This window comes from Saccoglossus kowalevskii, chromosome 7, assembly GCF_978046115.1.
Source record: "Saccoglossus kowalevskii chromosome 7, keSacKowa6.1, whole genome shotgun sequence".
Classification (NCBI taxonomy): Eukaryota; Metazoa; Hemichordata; class Enteropneusta; family Harrimaniidae; genus Saccoglossus; species Saccoglossus kowalevskii.
In genome coordinates, this window is record NC_140647.1 from 9,177,137 (window position 1) to 9,202,812 (window position 25,676).

The 25,676-nt window shown below is 32.6% G+C and overlaps 1 protein-coding gene across 1 annotated transcript in view; it reads right to left on the bottom strand.

The window, feature by feature from the left end:
• Positions 1 to 25,676, bottom strand: part of LOC102804196 (integrin alpha-8-like) — a 133,863-nt gene that overhangs the window by 46,641 nt on the left and 61,546 nt on the right. Inside the window, exons 5-12 of the mRNA XM_085501767.1 lie at positions 23,608 to 23,728; positions 20,463 to 20,524; positions 19,905 to 19,953; positions 18,317 to 18,400; positions 15,919 to 16,010; positions 14,503 to 14,609; positions 6,750 to 6,852; positions 2,177 to 2,279 (exon numbers count right to left, since the gene is read on the bottom strand). Of these exons, the coding sequence (XP_085357893.1) occupies positions 2,177 to 2,279; positions 6,750 to 6,852; positions 14,503 to 14,609; positions 15,919 to 16,010; positions 18,317 to 18,400; positions 19,905 to 19,953; positions 20,463 to 20,524; positions 23,608 to 23,728 (721 nt within the window). The remainder of the gene's footprint in view (positions 1 to 2,176; positions 2,280 to 6,749; positions 6,853 to 14,502; positions 14,610 to 15,918; positions 16,011 to 18,316; positions 18,401 to 19,904; positions 19,954 to 20,462; positions 20,525 to 23,607; positions 23,729 to 25,676) is intronic.

Below are 25,676 nucleotides of genomic sequence, written 5' to 3' on the forward strand. Positions count from 1 at the left end.
TTTTTTTTGCACACTTCAATGTCATGCAGCGACGTAGTTTACTCCAAATAGATAAAATTTGAGTGTGTCAGAGTTTTGGGGTGATCTGCTGTCAAATGATCAGATTGACATGTTTGAATTTTCTCATTATTCTGAATCATTAAAATTTTAGTAGGTAGTGTATTGGTATGGAATAGCACATATAAAACTAACATATAAATGGCAAAACCACCACATGAGTACAGTCAATAAATAGGATTATCGGGATTCCCACATCAAATAATATTCTATAAGGAGTACTAAAACAGCATAATGCCAGCTGAAGAATAACAACTACAATGTGATTGTCAAAGGAGACTTCGCTCACAGAAATACCACCAAGGGTATACTGATGTAATAACAAAAAAGTCAAATAAATTCTTCTCTATAACTTTAATTATGATTGATATTTCCCAATATGGCTATCAGGTCATCTAGATATCTTCAGTCATCACACAGTGCGTGTGCCACATTCATCACACAGAGCATGTACGTGCCACAGTCATCACACAGTGCATGTGCAAGTCGTCACACAGTGAGTGTGCCCAGTCGTCACACAGTGAGTGTGCCCCAGTCGTCACACAGTGTGTGTCCCACAGTCCTCACACAGTGCATGTGCCACAGTCCTCACACAGTGCATGTACGTGCCACAGTCGTCACACAGTGCATGTACGTGCCACAGTCGTCACACAGTGCATGTACGTGCCACAGTCGTCACACAGTGCATGTACGTGCCAGTCGTCACACAGTGCATGTACGCGCCACAGTCGTCACACAGTGCATGTACGCGCCACAGTCGTCACAGTGCATGTACGTGCCAGTCGTCACACAGTGCATGTACGCGCCAGTCGTCACACAGTGCATGTACGCGCCACAGTCGTCACACAGTGCATGTACGTGCCACAGTCGTCACACAGTGCATGTACGTGCCACAGTCGTCACACAGTGCATGTACGTGCCACAGTCGTCACACAGTGCATGTACGTGCCACAGTCGTCACACAGTGCATGTACGTGCCACAGTCGTCACACAGTGCATGTACGTGCCACAGTCGTCACACAGTGCATGTACGTGCCACAGTCGTCACACAGTGCATGTACGTGCCACAGTCGTCACACAGTGCATGTATGTGCCACAGTCGTCACACAGTGCATGTACGTGCCAGTCGTCACACAGTGCATGTACGTGCCAGTCGTCACACAGTGCATGTACGTGCCACAGTCGTCACAGTGCATGTACGTGCCAGTCGTCACACAGTGCATGTACGCGCCACAGTCGTCACACAGTGCATGTACGCGCCACAGTCGTCACACAGTGCATGTACGTGCCACAGTCTTCACACAGTGCATGTACGTGCCACAGTCGTCACACAGTGCATGTACGTGCCACAGTCGTCACGCAGTGCATGTACCTGCCACAGTCGTCACACAGTGCATGTACGTGCCACAGTCGTCACACAGTGCATGTACGTGCCACAGTTGTCACACAGTGCATGTACGTGCCACAGTCGTCACACAGTGCATGTACGTGCCACAGTCATCACACAGTGCATGTACGTGCCACAGTCGTCACACATGGTGCTGCAGTATAAACTGAATGCACAATCTGCTGTACTGCATTTAATTTTACCGGTCATGGAGAAATATTGTAAATATCTCACATGCTGTTAATTCACTAATGCCTACATATTGCAAAATCACTCAACTTCTACAAATATTAGTGTGTTCAGCATTATATAAAGTGTATATGTATTCCTACAAGTAATGGGCCTAGCTTTGATGAGACAGTCAAATATGGTCTTCTCAAAGAAAAATTTAAAAAAAAAAAATATTTTTGTGCCATGCAACATTAAATGCCAGTTCTGCAAGTGTATAACTACGGCTTAATGCATTTTGCCACAGAAATCAGATTTCATGTTCATGGAATATCAATGAAATATACCTAGTTAAATGTAAACACACACTATAAACTGTGCAACGATTAAAATGAGCACATGCACTATAAAATTTGATTAGACCTTTTCTCTTTAAACCAACATATTGAAAGTTAACAATGCGGTTTAAATGATTAATATTGAAATAGCCACAATGTGAGTGATATTTTACAGGAAATAGCTACCCTCTCAGAGATTCAATAGTTTGAATAGATGTTTAATCACCTTTGAATCCATCTTGATTAATGTCATGTAATGTTCCAAGCGATGAACCAAATCTTGCTCGGCTTTGAACTCCAGTCAGCATTGAAGGATCACTAAAATCATTCTGGAAACAAAAGAATGAGTTATTTTCTTTTTTAGAAATACAATAAAATGTTATGACTTTGTGTACAACGCAAGATAATTCCATAATCTAACAGTATAGTGGAATTTATGATCAATTCGGTAAAAGGGTTGTTGTAAAATGTATTTTGAACAGAACTGGGATATTTATTGGGAAGAAAACAACTATAGTCTAGATGCATCAGGGAATCACGAATGTCCCAGAAATGAATTATATTTGTAAAATAAATGGTCGTGAATGACAGTCAGTCCCTGTCAGTGAAAGCTATTCTAAACTACATTTTAACATAATGACAGCTGAAATCCTCCACCGATAGTCATGGATTGCCGATATCTATTTTACAGTACCATTTCAATGTCTATTTTTGTACACTTATGCATTTTTTTTATAATGGTAAATTATTTGGTAATATTGGACCTAAAAGACATGTAATTTTTCTTTGTTTTGATCAACATTTAAAAAATTATGCAATATATGTCATCAAGATCTTAAAAGCCTATATTATTTGCCAGATGAAATAGAGAGCAAATACATGTAGACTTTTTGATTTCAAATACAAGACAAATCCAATGTACACACTATCAGACAATATGGAAATAATTGCCGTTCATGGCAACTCTCAAAGTTTGATTATCATTGTAATATTTATATTTGTTTGTTTAATTAAGAACTGCAACAATGTGGCAATACAATAAATGAATGGCATATTCAACATGTTTCAGAGCTTGACCATCAAAACTATATAGTTCCACATACAACTTACCGTAGTATTAATGTAGTTATATCATGCCAACTTAATGAATATAAATTAAACCATAATATACACAGGTTTCACTAATATCGAACATTTACTTAGAAATACAACTCTTAATTGAGGTTTAATGAGCATTGCAAATTTAACATTCATATACCCTACCATCCTCTATGTGGGAACAAGGCGAAATATTCAAATAAACAGCAAATTAACCAAAGTCATAGATGTAATACTTGTAAAGCGGGTTGCTTTCAATAAAGTATCAATCAATTATGCTCTAATTGATGGATTAACTTGGGTAGGCAGACTTTATGAAAGCTTTACAGGTCTCACAATTAATTTATACGTTTATTTTTGATGATCTGCTTTTACCTTGAAAAGAAGAGAAATATGTAATTCTGTTTTTGTTTGACGGTGCAGGTGATTTTAATTTGTATGAGATTAAAGTTTAGATTTTAAATTTATTGGTGTTTAGGGACTATTATGTGATATAGATATAGTTGATGGTATGAATAGGTGAAAACTATGGCAAACATTTGATGATTCACGCTAGTTTTAGAATTACTGAGGCCATGATTACAGCAAGTCAGTATAAACATAATGCTCAATGTTTACAATTTTATTTGATGAATACAAAATTGTTGGTGTTCGTGCAGCTGTGATAGAAAAAATAAGCAATTTTAATCATATCTCAAAGAATTAGTGCAACTTCCACTGAATGTCAATTACTTGGAAAATTGAAATAGTGTCTAAGCTTAAAAGAAGAAAAGACGTAACCATGGTAAAATACATGGAGCAGCTAAGAAACTGTATTATATAACACAATACAATATCTTACACATTCTGCTGTCATATTTGATATCAGATTCAATTGCATGAATGTACCTTGACTCAAAGTACCATTCTTGTGTAAATTTTTCCATTACATGGCTCATATTGAATATTTTCCACACTTAAATGGACTGCTGGTTATTGAAATGCTGAATTGTCTGGCTTTAGTAATTTCCATTCAAACTCTAAAACATTCTAGTATTGATGAATTATTGAACACATGACAAATGTTTTATATACAGTCTTGTCAATCAAAATTGTATGGAAAACCAAGTCTTTGGATTACTCCACTTTTTCTTAATTCTTAATGAATATGTCTTTGGTGTGTAAATGAATTCTATTCGTTCTTTGAATTCAAATAATTCATGTTGCGGGCACTTATTACTGTTGATCAATAAGTTCATGTATAAAAAGGAATATGGTTAAGTGGATGAATTGGTGCTTTATTAGCTTGTCTGATACATAGTGAAGAGACACTGCATAAAGCTATATTGTTCAAGGTACTGTAGATTTTAACTCAAGAATTTGGTTAAGTTGACATAAAATTACAATATATATATTAACAGTGGGCATCATAGAAAATGAGAAAAGGTTTTTCAAAAAACTAAATATGATGTTGTTGATGACCCTGATAGTTATATTAAGATACCGCTGGTCACATATCTATATTTCAGTATATAAATATTAGTAATTTGACGCTGTAGATTTTGTTACATGTTTGAAAAGAAAATTAAATGTCAGTTTATTCAGAATTTTAATAATATGTCATTAATAGAACAGAATTACTAGAATCATCGCCTGATAAGTTTTTTTTGAATTTCCATAGATAATAACACCATTTTCATTTTATCTTTATTTTATTAATGATGTCAATGAACTGCAGTACAAATAGTACAATTAACAAGTCTAATGCATTTTTAATGAACATTGAGTATGACTTGACAGCGTTTCAGAATATTAATTGTTACTATTTAATGAAAATATAGACTTTAAAATATTGTATGAGGCAAACTAATTAAAGTTGATGTTTTGTGACAAATTTTGAAAAGCATGTGGATATTAAAACACCTCACAAACACAGTTTAGTTTGATAATTGCACGTCTGGTAAATGAACTTCTATTTTTATATTCCGATCTGTTTTATATGACACAGTAACAATCTGTCATTTTTGTACTTATAAGTAGAAAAAAATGAACGTAATTTGATTTCGAATTTCAGGAAATTCTAAAAAAACATCTGTTGTTTTGCTAAATTAAAAATATTTTGGATTTTTTTAAAAACGATGCAATACTGAGACAAAATGAGTAAGTAAATGATAGTATTATGCCATGTAACCAATATTTATAATAATTACATACAGAAGAGAAATTTTTTTTTTTTTGATGCTTACATGGCCAGATATATGGTCACCATATAAGCTCTTATATAACAAATATAACAAAAAATGACAATGGTATTGTCTACAAAGCCTGCATGGGAAGAAAGCAGGGCCAAATGAAAAAGGCTGCTCACCCATCAATTGCATTTCTATGTTTTCTAATGGGAAAGACATAATAGGCATAGTACATGTGGGATTTCCGAGACATTTCCATCTCTTTGAATATCCCTGTAGCAGTTTGTGATAAGTAGTGGGGTTTGCTACATGCAAGAGATATAAAACAGTAGAGAGAGAGAGAGTGAATATGCCCTACAGAAAGACTGACTATCAGATTCTATTATTTCCATTCATACATGTACCAAACACAGTGGCAGAAATAGCTTTGGGAGGAATCTATCTCTGGAATTACACCTTTGTGGTATGCACATTTCGTTGAAATTTAAACTAGGCTGGGGAAAATCCAAACAAAGGTACAATGCTGCTGTCACGTTTTCAAAAGTGAATCTTTTTGCTTCTGAGATTCCATGCTGTCTTGATCAGGCAGTTGATCACTCAGATATAAAAGACTATTTCATCAAAAAAGTGGGTTGATTTATCTGCTACATTAATTAATATTTTGCATTAAAAATAATTAAAGCATCAAAAGACTTTTATATTTATATAAAGCAAATAAAAAATTCAAATAAATGTGCTGAATATTGGATGTAGTAGAAATTATTAAAGATTAATGGTATTTCTATGACAGACTACATATTGCTGAAGCAAGTGATAAATCTGAGGTATTTCAGATATTTGTATTGCTAAAATTATTATTTCCATCTTATGTTAAGCTTTGTATTTGTCATCAAGACACCAACAAGTAGCAGAGATACTTGATGTCTGATGTTAAGTAACTACAGTCATATTTGTAGGCTGGAAGGGGTTCATGCTTGTTTTTTGTGTGTTTATCTCTAAGTGGCCAGTGAATGGCTGTGGTACTGCTTTACCTAAAATTCAACTAAAAATGCAAACTTTGCACCTACATATTTTTGTGATGTAGAGACTACATCTGAGCACCTAATGAGTGGATTTTCCATTCTTGCCACTCAGAAAAAGCATAGACCACACTCTATGACTCCTGACAAGGTATTTTGTATTTAGAGAATATAAACTTTTACAATATTATTTTCATTTTTACAATTTGCTTTAAATGATGCATTTAAAGACAAAAATTTACATGTAAGTTCACAGTGTTGGACTAGCTATATTAGATTCAAGGAAAATTATTCAATGAATGTATCTGTGCCAGTTTCCAGTGCTATATGTTAAAATGCATTTGCTGAAAGGATAAAATCAGCCAAAATATTTGCTGCATGTAGTTCATATCAGTAACAATTATTTCAAATTTGTGACAACTAAATTTGTTTGTTTTTGCAGCTGAAATAAAGTTACCTGGTATTAACAGTTAAACACTTAAAATAGAAGAAAGCAGTAAATCTCATAACTTACATTATGATTTTGAAGATAGACGTAAACTCTACCAGCTTCCCATTTCTCAGCTGTGCCAGCCTTGTCAGTAAAAAATGGAGCACCTACAATGATATCATCAATCCTGAGGAAGAAGGAAATATATACATGATGTTTATCAGATTGTTTTATGATTAAACTGGGAAAATAGAAAGGGATGAGTATCCTCTAATGAGGTTATATCCAACAGCTCAACAAACCAACTCAAAATGGTAATAAATAAAAGCAGTGGTCTGGGATTGATATTTACCACCTCAGTGGATGGATTGTCAATTTCTTGACAGTCATACAGATATAAGGCTCCAAAGAGAGTAGAGATAAAAGAATAAATTCTAAGCTAGATGATATAAACATCTTTAATTATTCATTTGGCAAGAGAGAGAGGAGAATCTCCAATGTGAGTATGATCAGTAGGTGAGGATCAGTTTAAACCGATGCTGATTAGCCATTATATTCATTTCATTTCATTCAATGAAGTATACAACAAACACATCATATGTGATTTTCAGCTGTTTTCCATGCTGGCAATAAAATGGCTGCATACATGTACAAGATAACATTTCCCTAGACTTTAATCTGTCTAGATCTACACCACGCATCCCATGTTTGCCTAAGGATACTCCTGGCACAATGTCTTTCAACACTGAATGTTGATTTTCGGCAAGTCAAAAAAGGAGGTTTATCATTTTGGTTTTGCTGTCATGAACAACATATGAACTTTAAAGCGAGAGGGTCGTCACCTGCGCACGCACGGGAATTGAGTATCAAGCGACGATAACAACACACGCCTAAAATCACAAAGGGTCATTGGTAGACGTTTGTTTGTAAACAATGACATGCTATGGCCATCTGACGCATGCGAAGGTGAAGACTCCCCCGCTTTAAGGCAATGTATCGTTTTAACTTTTTATCAATGTACATAATTTTTTTAGACAGTTTTTTTTTTATATTGGTGTACAAATAAATGCAGTAAATAAGATTTTTAATTTTAAATAATATTCAGATGTTGTAACACCATGCAATATGCTCTTGCTATAGGTAGCAACACTTCATTTACCACATTAGAAGGCAGAAAATACAATAATAATTACAGCATGCAATTCCATTTAACAATATATGCGGTCATCTGTATATGCATACTGCACAAACTCACAGGAAACTGAAAGAGACTTTAATAAATGTGGCTTTATATCTGTATAACGAGTTTATTTTGAGAAAACCGCAGAGTATATGCACTCAGATAGTGCACAGTTATATCGACCTCAACTAAACGCATACATGCATGCAAATCTTCTCACGATAATATCATATTTTAAAATGCATGAACTGATATCATGAAACTTGGATGAGAAGAATGACTTGTAATATTTTTTATTTAATTTTGGTAATGAGATTAAACGTAGTTTGTCCTTTGACCTCATCAGTTTTATTATTGCTGAAACTTTGCCTTTCTTGGATTGCGTGCATGCACAGGAAATGCGTTCTATTAACCTTTTCACCACCAGACTTTCTCTCCCAAATTGTTCTGCACTTTTTTTTCTATATGTTCTTCAATATTTCTGAAAATAAACCCTAATTTTCATTTTTTTTCTCAAAAAATTTGGCTATTTTTTGTCCCAATCTTCTGAAGGAAAATACAGACTAAACAGGACTATTTTGTGAATATGTGATGAAAGAGGAAACTGGTGGTGAAAAGGTTAAAGTGATGATAACACACGCTTTAAACACAAAGGCTCATGGACAGATGCTTGTTTGTAAACAGCAACACACTATAGTCATCTATCTAACGTGCCGGTGACAACTCACTCGATTTAAACTTCTTAGAAAATTGTGATATTTTGTATCAGTTGTGTTCTTTAGACAAATGGAGTCATATTGACTCATATTTACTTAAAGCGGGAGGGTCATCACCAGTGCGGGAATTGAGTCCCAAGCGATGATAACAACACACGCTGAGAATGCCAGATGGGTAGCCACTTGTTTGTAAACAATGACACGCTATGGCAACATACCTGACGCATGTGTAGGTGACGACTCCCCCGCTTTAATGAGACTGCCATTAAAGCCATGAATATTTAAATGTTTATACGGTAATACTACAAAAAATAATAAATAATACAAAGTGCTATATTGGATAAGTATTTTATGCAAAATAGTGAGCAAGCCACAGAAAATTATATAGCATAGAATCAAATCTGACACTATGAGGAGTTACGGTATGCCATCAGTGTGTGTAAGGTGTTGAATCCATAGTGATATGTCTGTTATGTTTTAAATGACTGATGTACTGATGAGAGTGTCCTGCTGAATACTGTGGCCCCAGAACATGAACATCTCGTCTGAAACTTACAGAGGACACACAGAGTCATTTGTAAATGAATGTTTAAAATTAATACATGCTTGAAGTGTTTTGTCTAAGTTTGTTTGCATTAATATACTTTTATGTTTACATCACAAACCTTGCAACACTGTGAATTTTGCATGATTTTTAGTGAATGAATTTAACGTCAAAATATTATGAAGATTCTGGGCCATGGAACACAATAGAGCAATGCTCTATCATCTGATAATGTATAGCAACCACATAACGCAATGACAGAATATGCGTATGTTATAATACAAAATCTAAAAATATTACTATTAATGCAGTTAAATAGTCTCTCTTGTCAAAAGAGAACTACAAGAATTTTTGTTTAATATGCAAACAGCACTGCAGAAGAAGATTACTTTCTGGATGATTGATGCACTTCCTTTTTATAATAGAAATTAATGGATATTAAGAGAAAACTAATGAGATGCAAATGACATTCCCAAGATAACGAGTTGTTTTGTTTTAAAAATCTATAGTGAAGAAAATGTAGATAATACAACAGGTGGGATTTAAATCTACAAGGTTAATAAATCTAACTAATTACCATAGGAAGAAAGAATGAGACCAGGGACATTGAGTAAAAGTACTGATATGAAATTGAGATTCATGGCCTGTTTCTGCGTCCCAATTATACTATATAGAATTTCTAAGATGAGTTTCAACAAGAATGTGAAAGCAGGATTTATACAGGACACCACTGTATTGATTGCTTTAAATGTAATTTGGTGATTTTCTTCATCAGCTTAATGAGTAATTGGTGTTACCACCATTTGACAATGACCAAGACGGAAATGAAAGTGATTTACTAGGGAGACATAAAATGGATTGTGATAACGAGTACGCATGAATAATTAAAACATTAATATGGTAAAGGAAACTAATTTAGAAGAATCAACCTCATTTAGTCTATTTAAAAGTTGATTAAAAATGCCAGAAAATAACTGAATAAAATATTGCATAGTACAAGTGTGCCGTAATATGAAAAACGACATTCAACGAAGGTCAATGTGATCATCTCATTATTACGTTTCCAGGGTGATAAGTGATTATTCATTTAAAAAATGCATGATCCCCACTGTATATTGTAGATACTGGAAAAAGGTACTCAATGCGCCATTGAAAAGGAGCCATTCATTCCATGTCAATTGAAGGGAACTTAGTGAACATTGATATACAACATGTAGAAATGTTGTCAATGAATATGTTCTCTGTACGACCACTAGTAAACCTCTATTCCTTTAATAAAGAACTCGTACACATACTCCAAAATTGCATTGATATTAAAATGTCCTTCTTTCATCATACACAATACACAAAGTTTGGATTAGAACATTCTTTTCACTAAATTAAATGAAAATCACATCACTATAAATTGTTCAAACATTGAATGTACTATGAGAATCACATGTGAGTATAGGATTTCATAATTCATGTAACATATGCTACTTTGTGAATCATAATTTGTATGCTTAGATTTATAACTGTATATGTTCACCTGTTTTTATGCATACAAACATCTGCCCTCTTGTAATACAATGTCATAGCTTACACATACATGTGTATTTATATAGGAAATAGAAATCTGTTATTGAATTAGGTATAAACTATTCTATGTGTTCAGGAGAATTTTCATCTAGAAATATTTACGAGTGTTCTTCTATTTAATCCTCAATTTTTTTTTTAGTTTTGTTGTTATACCTTACTATCTGTGAATCAATACCATTAACATTTGAAGAGGATAATATTTTGCTCATATATAAATATTTTTTATGAGTAGTTTCGAACCAAATAAACCCTTTTATACCTATTTTTGAAGTACAAAGACTTTGTTTGGTTTTGATATGAGACACAAGACTGGGCAAGGTCATGCTTAGGAAGATGTCTGCCGTCTTTGAACTATCATGTCATTGTTCCAAATATGGAATTTACATTTCCTAATACGGTAGGATGAAGATTCCCTGGGTCAATATGGAAAAATTGATGGCAATACACTAACAGATGTATAATAACAATTAAACTGACTGTGTGTATAAAAAGCATATTGTAGCAATCAGACACATTAGCCTGTAACAGATTGCATATAAAATCACAGGGGGTAAGAAAACTGTTGGTATATGCTGTAATTGTTCAATATAGTTAAGAATCAGACACAAAACCATTTTCTTTTGTGTGTATTTAAATTGCATTTATGACATGCTGTGTTACCATAGTGATATTTGAAAAGATACTCGCTTGCACAATTAAGTGCGCCAATGACACAAAATACTGGTCGTTTACATAATCTTTGCATAATAGTGTTCATATCAAATGATGTAATTCTGGGGTTGTAAAAACAACACAATTTTTAAATGATACTGTCTAAAAAATATCTGCGGAAATAATTTCTATATGTCAGTGATGAGTGATTTTTATCAAACAAAATTACTGTGGTTTAAATTTATATTTAATACAAGTGATGGAAATGATGGAATTGTTTCCAAGTCAAAACAATGATTCAGTTTACAATAAATTTTCAATTTTGGTTTTAATAAACTCACCATTCTCACTATTTTACAAAATGATGACAGAAGATTGACATAATTCAATTAGTGTCAAAATAATTATCAGCTTACAGATACATGCATCACCAATGGAGTAAATACTGTATCGCTTTTCACAGACAATTACAGGTAGCCTGGTTACATCATTCCAAGGTCTTATGTATGTAATAATCAATTTTTTTTTTAAATTTTATAATTTGAATTAAAATGAGACAGATTGTAATTTTTATTGATTACTGTTATATAAAGGGCCTGTGGTAACAACCAATATACAACTGAGAATCAATCTAAAAAATAAATTTTATTTCCATTGATATTTGTTACGGCTATAGTTTGATATGAAAAATTATGACACAAATAATTGATTAGAATGAAATGAAGGAAGAGTGATCAGTGTTGTCACTAAACTCATACACTTTTCAAAGTACATACTTAGAGGATTTCTAATGATATAGTTATTACTGTAATCTTCTACTGCTTCTAGTCAGAATTAAGGGACAGGAAAAATACAATATTAGTGATTTCATAATCATCTTCCTCTTTATCATCTAGTCAACTTTCTATTTCACAAAATCTAATTTTTTTTTTCATTTCGAGTTGGGGTATCATGTTTATCAGAAATTCTGTAGCTGTGAACATTTTACTAGGATCCTTAGGACACAGTCAGCTGGCATACAACTATAATAAAATAAATCCAATTTAATTTAACGATATTTATCTACTTTAGATATGAGGCGTATTCAAGATAGTGCCCCCATATATAGTAAATATCTGTATATATAGGTAAATTAAATTGCATTTATTTTATTTTATTTTATTTTATTTTATTACACTTGTACACTAAATGACTGTCTTGAGACAAAGTCATGATGACTTACGTAAAATTTCATCCTCGCAAATTATCAAATTGTGAAATTTTCCTGTGATAACAATTACAGTTTTCAGTATTTATTTTGTTTAAATAAATCATTAATCTATGGATATATTAATATTACTCAGACCACCCCTATTGCTTTTCAAAAGTATTAATTATGTTTTGAGAGGCAGATGTAAGATAATAATGGGTGTTTAATGAGTACTGATAGTGCAGCTTCAAATCATTAGTAAGAAATGATATACACCTTGTATAATTTGATGACGTCACTAGATAATGGTTGCCAGGTAACTGTCAAAATGACACAATATCATAATTAAACAATAAAGTATCATGTGGTAAAAAATTGACAAAAACTAATGAATGAGTTCATAGATGAATTTATCCAATGCAATATTTATATATAATCAACCACTGTTCAAAAATAGTGTGGTGCCATCACAGATGAATGACACCATGTATAGTGGCTGTATCCCTCCAAGCCAAAGGAGAGCTATATGAAGACTCACAAGATGGCATTACATGAGTGAAGAATATTATATACCTCAACCCTGCTTGTAGTAATAATTTAATGGGAGATAGCAGCCACAAATAGCATCGAAGACTGTTTCGTGCTGTGTGAACGTTTTCATTCAGTGATTCTCATTCTATCACATGCTAATATCGCTTCTGAATTCGAAGTAAACAAAAGCAGCTGCTCGAATGTGACGTAAATGCCACGCACAATTTCTAAATATGGAAGACATTCAAATGCGTCCTTAGGACTTTTGAACACATCTGTACGGTGTTTTACAGTTGAGTAAATTCTATTGTTTTCGATATCAGATGTATAATAACACTATTTATAACATACATGTATCAACAATATTACTGACAAGTTTTTAGTCTGTTCCAACATCATATAATCTGTGCCAATAAAATTACATTACATATTTATGTATCACGAACATAATGGTGATTCTGAGTACAATTATAGATTATTATGAATAAAATGTCTTGATAAAGGTCATATGGAATCCCATGTGAAAACAACAGTTTGGCAAAAGTAAACAAAATATACCAGTGAAAATTATGACCAAATAAATAATGTTTATTTCTGTAAACTCATTTCACATTATGGATTCACTGCCTGCAGTCTATTGGACATACATGTACATACCACATGACATTGAACATAAACATGATATTCAGAATAGATATCAAGTCTCATGTACTAAATGTATTCTTAAAATCACAATAAAAAAGGCGTAATTTAGTAATTGGACATTTGCAACAAAAACTACTGCTGTAGTCGCTGACACATGTAGCATGTTTATTTATGGTATGGTACATAAAACAAACAAAGAAAACAATACATCAAAGCTTCCATGCACGTACTAGTACCAAGCTATATTATTAGCTCTACTAGATACATGTGCATGTATGTATGGTACATCCATTATATATATATATATATATATATTTTCATATTCCAGTACAAGAAAAATTAGGGCATCAAATTTGAAGGCATGAGAGCTAATAGTGTAAGAGACATGTCTGCTTTTGAAAAATTCATAGACAGATAGCATAGTATACACACAGATGAATCATTTATCTGAAACAATGAATACAGAACTGACAACTGTTGAAACCAGTGAAAAATAACCTTGGGGTGCTTAATTCTACACTGCTAAACACTGTAGTGAAATTTGTTACCTCCCAAATTGAGTGGCTTTGAAAATCTTGTGTAGTCATTTTCAAAAGTGTTAAGAACCTCACAAATCCCATCACTGAAAGCAGGTGTGAATCATTTTAAATAAAATGCTTTTTGCTGGCATTTTGGGCTGTTATATATAACTCAAATATTACTATGATCAGTTCAGGCAGTACAGGATCACATATACGCTGGTTAAATATAATCACCACACCATCTATGAGCATAATTTGTGGTATATTAAATTCAAGTCTTACCTGTCATTGTTGACATCTTGAACAGCTACTGCAAACCCGAAGTAAGCTCCTAGTTGTTCACCAAGTAATTCATGTAGGAGTAGTAGCTGAGAATTAAATACTTTTACCTGCATTACAAAAAATACAATTATTTAATATATATAAACACTGTTACTCTTCTAGTAATCGTGATATGAACAATTCAACATTTAACAATTTGTTAGAAGTACATATTGAATAAAAGTAAATGCCATTTTTGCTTTATTACAAGCGCATAGAAGTGTATGCAGGATTATTAAAATACTGTGGAATACTTTATTTTCGCTTTTTCGGAATTAATTTTCACTATTTTTGCTGAAGGCATGATTCAGTGAAAATAAAATCCAGCGAATATACCTTTTTCCCTGTATTTTACATTCAACTCATCAAAAATCAGTGAAAATAATATCCATCCAAAACATCTATTCAGCGAAAAAATTAATTCCAGCGAAAATAAAGTATTTAACAGTATGCCCAATGTTGACCACACAGATCAGTGTGCTTCCAACATGGTTGATTTTGTAGGGATCCTGACTCAAAGTGGAATCCAAAAATTCAACTTCAGTCAGCTTGTTGACTGCTGGAGAGGTCTGGTCATCAAAAAAAAAAAATTATGTTTAGGTAACAAAAATGATTCCCCAATGATTTCCTTCATTTTAACACTTATTTTGTTTCTAAAATGTGAATCTCATTTTACCAAATTATAAATTCCATAGTGAGATGTTTCTGTTGCGTCAATGACACGCCAATGTAATACACAACTAGTCTCATCAGAGAAAATCTTTGTATGTCAGTGGCACATTATATTTGCTTAGAGGGCATACTGATACACCTCTAGCACTGACGTATGTATAAGCACATGTGCTACTAATAGAGCAAATATGGTTATTTTGACACAGAGTTTATGCAATATAACTTCACTATTAAAAGACAAAATATAAAGACAGCGGCAACCCACAGGGTTTATGAATTCATGAGAAATGACCCTTTTTTGAAATTAGATAAATCACACGAATAACGGCGGTACTGTACTCTCGAATGATATAAAATATGGTGATGTAAAAATCAGAAGGTTAAAGTTCATACACAACAACACAACAGCAGCAGTAGTGATTAGACACAAAGATAGATGAGTTTTAAAAGTAGAAAAAAAAGATTACACTGCAAAAATGCTTCAGGCAGGCACAGAATGATGTGTATAATGTTTAAAGCAAACATGCATAGTAATGCTATATATTAATGATGATATGTTTAATAAATATCCAGGATAGGAAAACCACTGCAGTCATTTGGCAGCTATACTTCCCATCCAGACATTACATGTAATTATTCAGACAAGGTTTGTTTTAATCAATAGTACATAGAAAGCAATGATATCTGTGTTGATTTGTAACTTACCATTCCTTTTAAATCATTACTGCGAGGTACTCCAACGACAAAATCTTCATCATTATCATCATTACTAAATTCTCCAGTTGCTACTGAATAACCTATAAGAGGAGAGAGACAGACTTTGGCTTTCTGCTTCATGGTTTTTATAACATTACATGCTTCAAGAAACAGAACAAGTGTATTGTACTAATAAATATCCAACCTGTCAAACTTGTAATAAAAATAGCATTTTATGTATGTACACAGCAATTATAAAGTTATCACTTTAATATAAATGCACTTGAATCAGTTTTTAAACTAACTAATAAATAAAATATTAAACATTTTGGAGTGCAAGTTATTAGTATATATCTTCAGATCTGGGTTTTAAAATCTTGAAAAACTCATTGACAAGAATTTTTGTAAATGACATAAATAATTAAGATTAGTGTCTTTATAGAGTTTAGAAATAACTGCATTCAATGGTTGTGTTGTACGAAGGTATGATAATATTTGAAGAGGAAATGAAGAATGAAATAATAATGTTATTAGGTTTATTATATTGTAAAACATGCACTCAAATCATGTCAAATTATTTATTTCGAATAATTTACATCGTACACTCAATAAGACATGTATTTAATATGCAGGAATGGGTAAATAATACAATATGCATCAGTTAGAGCACATGTCGAGTATTTTTCCAAAATTTTATATTACAAAAATATTTATTGTTCCAAGAGGCAATTCTTAAACTTTTGACAACTGTTGTTGCTTTATAAGATTACATTGTTCCAACCAGATTGTGTGGCATGTGTGTCTACCATTCTATCCCAGTGGAATTAGCCCAATAATATTATATAGTAACTTTTCCACCTCCCAAATCACATACAGTTGTGTATGCAATCAATAAATAAAACCAAAGGTTTCTTTTGCAGCTCACTGCCACCATGCAGCAAGGGTGTCTGATTACATTTTCTGTTTGCAGCTGCAGCAGCAGCATCAAAGGTAAGATTCAAACTAGGGTATCCCATCTTAAGCCCTGAGCGACAGCTACCATGCTAACAATGATCACCCGACAAACAAATGTATAACAAAAAATCAAAGCATGTAATGATCCCTTACAAGAATCTCACTGCGTAATGAAGAGAGATTTTTCAAACTAGAGCTGACTTTCTTTATTTGAACACAAGAATACAGTGTTAATGCCAAAGGCAATGAACCAATTACTTGAGCATGTCCAATCATCAGGCATATTTGAAAAAAAGTGTGAATTTATAAAACAGGCATTATAATACATTCAATGTATCAGTAACTATAGATTTATGCTAATTGTAGTTTCAACATCATGAAAGTACAAGCTTCAGGGGTAATGTACAGGCACAAAGGAGATATGCATTAGTGACATAAACTAAATTGTCTGCACTCTTCCTCTTCTAGCTATAGAGTATTTATGTCAGAGTGCACAGAATCTTATCTGTCAAATGAAAGCAATAGAGAGTCATCATATTTGAAATGTGAATCCCTATGACTTTTAGATGAGTCTAGCAGATTGCTAGGTTTACAATTCTATACCTATTCTGTGCATATAGACAGTCTGAAACGCTGCTCCAGATAAACTATATTAAAGCCTTGATTAGCTTTTTATACCTTCAGATAGTCAGTTCTATGGCTTCACTCAAACGACAAGATTTTTAATTTCTCATGGACACTAATTGGAAATATGCAAGGTTATATTGACAAAATATTGAAAGTAACAGTTTAAAAACAAGGGTGTTAAATGTCATGCATGTTTTTCGTGTAAAACGGTCTTGTAGTTAGAAAGCAACAAAACACAGGTACACACATGAATCATATTTGCACCCCACCCCTGGGGAATAAGATTGTATGATTACAACCCAGTTTTTTGGTGGTGATTCATTCACGGTCAGGGTCAGACATCTAACTGAATACAACACTAAAATTTCAGTTTATTCATACATAAGCAGGATACTGGCCTTTGACTAAAGCTGTTTACCATGACAACAACTAGACAATGATTTATGTAAAAATATATACAGGGTGTATTTATTAATATATTTTCATTTTAGCTTATCTTGAAAATAAAACTTGATTTATTGGTTATTTGAAATGAACACTTGAGAGAAAGTAAGTGTTTCATAAGTCAGAGAAAATGAAAATGGCCATGTTTTGAAGTGAATATTTTCACTCTGTGAATCACATTTCGAGCAGTTAAAATGTAACTGTTACTTATACATCTTTCATTGTGGACTCTAATTTTAAATGACTGAATAGAGTCAGCTTCACAAGCCTTACGACTATTGATCAGAATCAAGCCATTAATGGGGATTTCAGTGTAGCTAGCACACTCTAGATGTTTTTCTTCTTCTACAAGCTGAATCTGAAGACATGGATTATTACTCACCTTGATAATTGTTATCGTCCGTGGGCGGGCCTTCTCGAGTGGAATAGAGCGACTTTGTTGATACACCTTTGACATATACCTGACCTGAAAAAATAATGATACAATAATTTACTCAACAAATATCTTAGCAATTACAAAAAATTAATACATTTCTCTAGTTCATGACACTGTACATGTATTTTTCTAGATATACTAATAAACTGAGTTACAATTGTATCTAAATTTAATATTACCGGTAGTATCATACATTAGAATTTACATTTTTTCATTCATTCATATTACTTTGAATTCATTCCTGGAACAAAACGCTCTCAATGTCAGAAATCAAATTTTCTAAATTACATTGCCTTGTAGGGTGTACTTAATCCAAGTTTATTTCTCATCCATTTTTTTCTTTCAATAACATCTTTTTTGTGTAGCAGATTGAAAGTAATACCAGCGTACATTTTACTGAAATATATTGAAAGGCATTTATTATAAAAGCCATATTTGCCACTAAAATGAAACAAAATGTTTTTAATGCATTTTGTGTGTATTGACTTTTTTATCTACCATAACTATTGTACACAGTAATTTTTCAATAATGACGTTAAAATCAATTGAAGGCTAGGCTTATGTAACCATGGAAAGTGACATAAATGAATGAGCATGAACGCTTGCGGCAAATGAGCAAACCATGTTATTGCTTTTTTACAAGGCATTGTTTCAAGCTTCCTGAGTATTCTCAAAACACTTATTAAACCATTAATTTCATATTTAGGCCTGTACTTTGAAAATGGAGATGTTAATAAAAACATAACTCTTACTAATGCACACGGTTTGACGTGACAAGACTGTTGCCAAGAAATGTTGAATTTCATGCATATTAATATAACAATAAAATTTAATGTATAACTGCCTATTTCACTTCTGTACGTTTCCTCTCATTTAAAAAATTGGATTTGATAATTAAGGTTTTTGACAACTGAATAGTGCATACACATGTAAATACAATATTGACAATTGTTGATATGACCAAAATAATAAAATCTCAGAATATTTCTATGTGAGGGGAGTTAATAGTTGATTTCATGACGTGTTTATGTGTGATTAAATTTGACTTAGAATGAAAACTTAATTCATCACAAAACAGAGGGTATATGCATCACCATATTCTTCCAGCATGTCAAGTAGAGTAATTTGGTAAATTTTTAAGGTAATAAATTAATTATGGCATGTATTGATATAGTAATCGTTCTATCAGTGCTTAGGTAACCATGTGTTCAAAATTATCATATTTAGTGTTAACTTGGTATACTTAGAATTCCATTAGAACATACTTGTTGGCTGCTACATGCTTCTAATAAATACAGTACCACCATACATGTACCGGGTATTATATGTTACAGTGAGTACAAAATATATTATTTACACTTTTTACTATCCAAATATGGTCTTATGTATAATTATTCTTATTTTTTAGCATTACATGCATGTCCATGGTTAAAAATAAGTTTATGGGCACTTCTATTTAAATGCGCTAATAAAAAGTATGATATTAAATAATTTAGCACACACACTCTTCATACCAGAGAGATTTGTTTTTTACCTTGATTGTAATAACTTCCGATAGCACCAACCACAATATGCTTCTTATTCTGTGAAGAAAAAAAATGACTTCATAAAATTCATTCATTTGAGAAATATTAATTCGTCCAATCCTAGCTCAGAAATATTTTAATTAATATTCAAATTTTCCAAATTTTAATTGAGATTGGGTAATTGCAAGTATTGGCGTGTAATAATTTCCAACATATTCCAGTATACAAAAGTCTTGTAAGCATTTATTGTAAATAATATTAATGAAGTAATCCAGATAAAGACATTTAAATTTTATCAGATACTCTCAGATACAAAATTAAACAGACACCCAATCATTTCAATAGTATGTATATAAATGCATAGACATAGATAGATTGACTAATATCGAAACAAGGATACACATTTTAGTTATCTTTGAATGCCACATGGTTTTCACTACTAATGATGACATGAAGACCACACCCTAATTGTGATTAATGTTTTTATGACTGCATGTAAACATAATTTGCACATCACACCCTGTGTACTACATTCTATGCAAAACAAACTATCAGATTCAACTCACATGTGTTATATCAGCACTGATACCAGCCTGACAAAATCCAACTCGATCCCATCCCCAGTCACCTGTAACAAATAAAATCAGCCTTATATTAATCTAATTTTTCTGCCTAATTTAGGAAATATTCTCTTTAGTATAATTAATATTACATTGGTCATAAAACTGACTTGGTCATGATATTAAAATGTGCTAAAACTTGTTTATATCAGTCACAACTCACTCTATGTAGAATTAAACATTACCAGTCTAATCTATGTCTGAATTACTGAACCTAGTAACTACCATTACATATAGCATGGTATCATCAGTGTTGTCATTTTCTATCCTGTACTAGCATAAAGACAGTCCATTAACGTTGCCAACTTATATGAATGTCATATTTCTATTCTGTAGAGATGAAAATCGTGTGTGATAAATAAAATAATGAGTCACCATTCCTTTCATCTTGTCACATACAAGTATCATTTACAATGTAACAATGGTTTTTAACATACAGCATCCAAATTGGGGACAGCAGCTAATGACATCATTATTTTGTATCAGAACTAAAGTCCACTTCTTTCATAAACCTTGTTCACACCGACACAAGACGGTTCTTGTTTTATTCAACAGTATGCAAATTACATTCATTGAATAGCTCCGGATAAAAGGAAAAAGATTGGTGAGGAAGAGATCTTGTGCAGACACACTTGAATCATTGAAAACCAACATGCAGATGATGACATCATCAAAACCTTTCAATTTGATCCTCTTTTTACTTTTAGACTCGAGTGTTCTGTACAGCCTTATATTTGTTAAGAAGTACTTTTCTTTATCCTTACCAGCAGCCCCGGGGATTAAAACAGGGACTCGGAGATACGAGTCTTCTGAACATACCATACTTGCTCTATTAAAAGCGCGCACATAAAGCTTAAACAATTTACTGAATGCGAGATCAATAACATATGACTTTATATAAGTGGGGCATATTTACACATCCATTTTATTTACTACGTATTAAAGTGCATGTGCTATTAATAGAGCAAATACAGTATTTATTTAGAAATCCTATTTTCTAGAGCCTTTATTGCAATCCCACGGTTCAAAACACAGAAACAAATCTTAGTTTTATCCTTGACAACAAATCTCCTTTGAAAAAGTAATTCATAAATAAATGATGATGATGACATCATCAAAACCTTTCAATTTGATCCTCTTTTTACTTTTAGACTCGAGTGTTCTGTACAGCCTTATATTTGTTAAGAAGTACTTTTCTTTATCCTTACCAGCAGCCCCGGGGATTAAAACAGGGACTCGGAGATACGAGTCTTCTGAACATACCATACTTGCTCTATTAAAAGCGCGCACATAAAGCTTAAACAATTTACTGAATGCAAGATCAATAACATATGACTTTATATAAGTGGGGCATATTTACACATCCATTTTATTTACTACGTATTAAAGTGCATGTGCTATTAATAGAGCAAATACAGTATTTATTTAGAAATCCTATTTTCTAGAGCCTTTATTGCAATCCCACGGTTCAAAACACAGAAACAAATCTTAGTTTTATCCTTGACAACAAATCTCCTTTGAAAAAGTAATTCATAAATAAATGAGAAGAAGATAAAAGGTGTTATTCTTTTTTCTCTCATTAAATGTGTGTGGTATTTTAAAAGGATATCATAAATATTAATACCACCTTATGCCTGCAGCAAGATTGGCACTTTTGGGGGGAAAAAAACTGTAAAAATACATGATCAATAAGATTTTGTGCTTGGATCATGTTCAATATTTTTGTATTAGTATTTTAGTATTATTAGAATATTATGTATATAATTATTCTGCTGTATATTAAAGTTATGTTATCAGATTTGTATAAAACCCCACACATAATAATAAATTTTAAAATAAACAAATTTGAGCAACCAAACCTATTTCAAGACAAATGTCATTTTAATAAAATTCAAAATGGCCGCCAATTTGAGTTTCATCGCCATGGGGATAATATGATAAACAACTTGCATGTAATCATGTTTTGTGAACCATTCTTGATTTGCTAATTGTTGAACTAAAGAATAGTTGACATACAGTTACTGCATTTGATTTCCTTGAGGTAGTTGGCTACTTCAATATTTAAAATCTTTGTCAGATTTCCTTTCTTTTTACCATATATGGCATCACTTGAACTCAAATCGGTGTGCTATGTTGCCATTTGATATTCCCAATTTATTTCTATGATGCCACGAAAAATTTATCAATTTTGGCTTCAATAATGGGTGCTGGCTAAACTGCAAAGTTAAAGGCCTGATTTTGCTTAGCTTTCATATAGCTACAATTAAAAACAACAATAAGCCTGCAGTGAAAGTCAAGGTTCAAGGTAATCTCTTACATCTAGCTGTTGAGGCTTAAAAACTGACATTTAAATGTCATGTGACACATGCAAGTGTTAGTAAAAGCATGTGACATGAGCACATGCTACACAAGTGAAGGCATTTCTTATGATCAGCAGATCTGACAGAAAAGAAGGTGCTCTATATTATATAGTTGTTATGGATCAATACCACAGCTAATATTTGAAATACAAATAACCACCTGCCCTGGAAGGAAATTCATCTTGTATACAGTTATCATTAGACTTTTATATTGAAATAGGTCACTGGTCACAGTGATGAGTGAAGTGTACACTTTCATTCAAGAGCAACTGTGTAGGCCACAACATGATTACAATAATTATACTAGAGTTGTCAGAGGAAATAGAAATAGCCAGATTAATATCAAGTGAATAGCATTACTGAACTGTCTGTCTTCGTTCAGAAGAAAGCTTAATTAATTCAAGGTCCTACCCAACCAATTCACCAAAACAATGTAGGAATTTTGTCGTGAGAACAACCACTTGATATGGTTGACTGTTGCAAATTATCATTTCAATACTGAAAGTCAACCAGCCAGTCTTTTATTGCATACCACCACGGGAAAGAATCCAATTATTGTGATCAAAAGACATTCATTCCAGTGAAGAAATTCACAAAGATAAAAAAAAAAACTGATATGAATAGTTTATGATTCTAGAATACAATGAAGGAGTCTCTGGAGCATCAACAACAATGTGCATAACGATAAAACGTATTTAAAATAGGACAAAGATAGAAATATAAACACTTACGATCACGACAGGGTGAGAATTCTTCAAATTCGGTGAAATCATTCTTGGATATATAACAAGTTCCCACTGGTTCCCATCGCTCAACGTCAGATACATAAGAGACATATCTGGGCGCACAAGCCTGGATGAAAAAAAAAAAAGTAATTTCACTGAAAATACACCAGCAATTTAAATTTTTATTTACTGTAGAATGATTAATTTTCACTGGGTTTAAATTTTGCTGTTTTAGCATTTCAGGCACATTCAGTGGGTTTTAAATTCACGGTTTTATCATTTAGATAATGTGTTCTATGCTAAATTTTACATATTCACTGGGTTTTAATTTAGCGCATTTTTGCAGTCAGCGAAATAAGCGAAATTAAAACCCATTGAATAATTAACCCTTTTAAAGTATATTTTTATTAAACAAAATTAAGTGTACTAGACTCAAAAGCAGGAGCTTATTAATAACACCTTAAGCACAATTTCAACAATTAACAAGTCATGAAATGACGTAGTCCCTGCAAGTTTTAAATGTATATACATGTATAAAATTATATTGTAGTGAGTGTACACAAACATTGTCTATGAATGTGCTATCACTCAAAATGTCACTTACAAAACACTTTTGAACAAAATCCATGTATAAAAACCTGAAATACAGTTTCACTAAAATGGCTGCCAGTCAACCATCTTGAATGGTACTGTGAAATAGACATGATGTATGACAAATGTGTGAAGTTTGAACATGAATGCTATATGTCAGAGATATGACTCCACAATATCTTTCATTGAAACAAAATGACAGCCAGTCATCCATTTTGAATCAGATCTGAAAAAGACCCCATAAGGTTCAAATGTACGTGCATGTACTAAGTTTGAATGAAATCTGTCCTTGGACGACCAAGATCTGATTTTAGAATGGCAGAAATGCTTGATTTTGATTAATTGTTAGCATTAAAATGACTGCCATAAAGACATCTTGAATCAAATCACAAAATGAATCCACATGCATCTCAAGATGTACGACATATGTGAAGTTTGAATGTTATCAGTCCAGGCATGTCAGATATACCGGTAGATGTAGACAGGCACACATGAATGGAGAGATGCAGAAACAGACACACAGATATTAAATTATAAGTCACCATTTTCAGACTTTGTCCGAAAGAGAACTACTAAATACACAGGAAAAGTCGAATCATCTATACGGGGCAATACTTTTTATTTCTCAAATGAGCCTTTCATTGCATCCCTTGATGTATAAATTGTTGATACTAATACTACCTTTAATCTTCCGCTTGTGACTGATGGCTTTCATACGCTATAATTTACAATCATAAATCTTAAGCACTGCCAGCTTAAGTAGCATTTATGTTACAAACAAAAATGCAATATATGACTTCAATAAGTATTCTTTAGACACAGGGCTTTATCAAGAGCGTTCATCTACATTAAGCTAATAAATGATCTCAACGTTAGAACATTCTTTTTTCTATACTGTGGTAGTATTTTTAGAACACCACTCATTAAAATTTAAGTCTTTGGCTGAAGTTTAAATTTCCTGCACGTCTTCGTGCAAATATTGTAATATACTGCCCTTGGTTACCACGCAAGCTGTCTACCTCTACTCTTAAGCTATATACAACCGTGTTAACTATTGACAATATTAGTTTCCATGTAGAAATAATTGTATCACCATATTTCATATATTCTAATTGCCTTATCTGCGATATTAAATTTTCTGCTTATCGTATTATTGCAAAGTTTATGAGATACATTCAGTTGATGTGACCTAAATACAGGGCTTTTTTGCATTTGCGCAGTATTTACCATTTTTGAGATTTCTCTAAATCATTCACACTTTTTCAAAATGGTGTCATTCACCAGTTTCATACTAGAAATTCACCTCAAATAAAAACACATTGTAAACAGAAAATACTAGTACTGTAGAAGTTCATGAGTTAGGGAAATCATGAAATATTCTTCCAGTGAAGGCTTCACTGGCTGGGGTCTTTAAAGCTGGGAAAAGTGACTTTTTATATGAAATTTTAATGATTTACATACTTTTTATGACAAATGCATTTCAC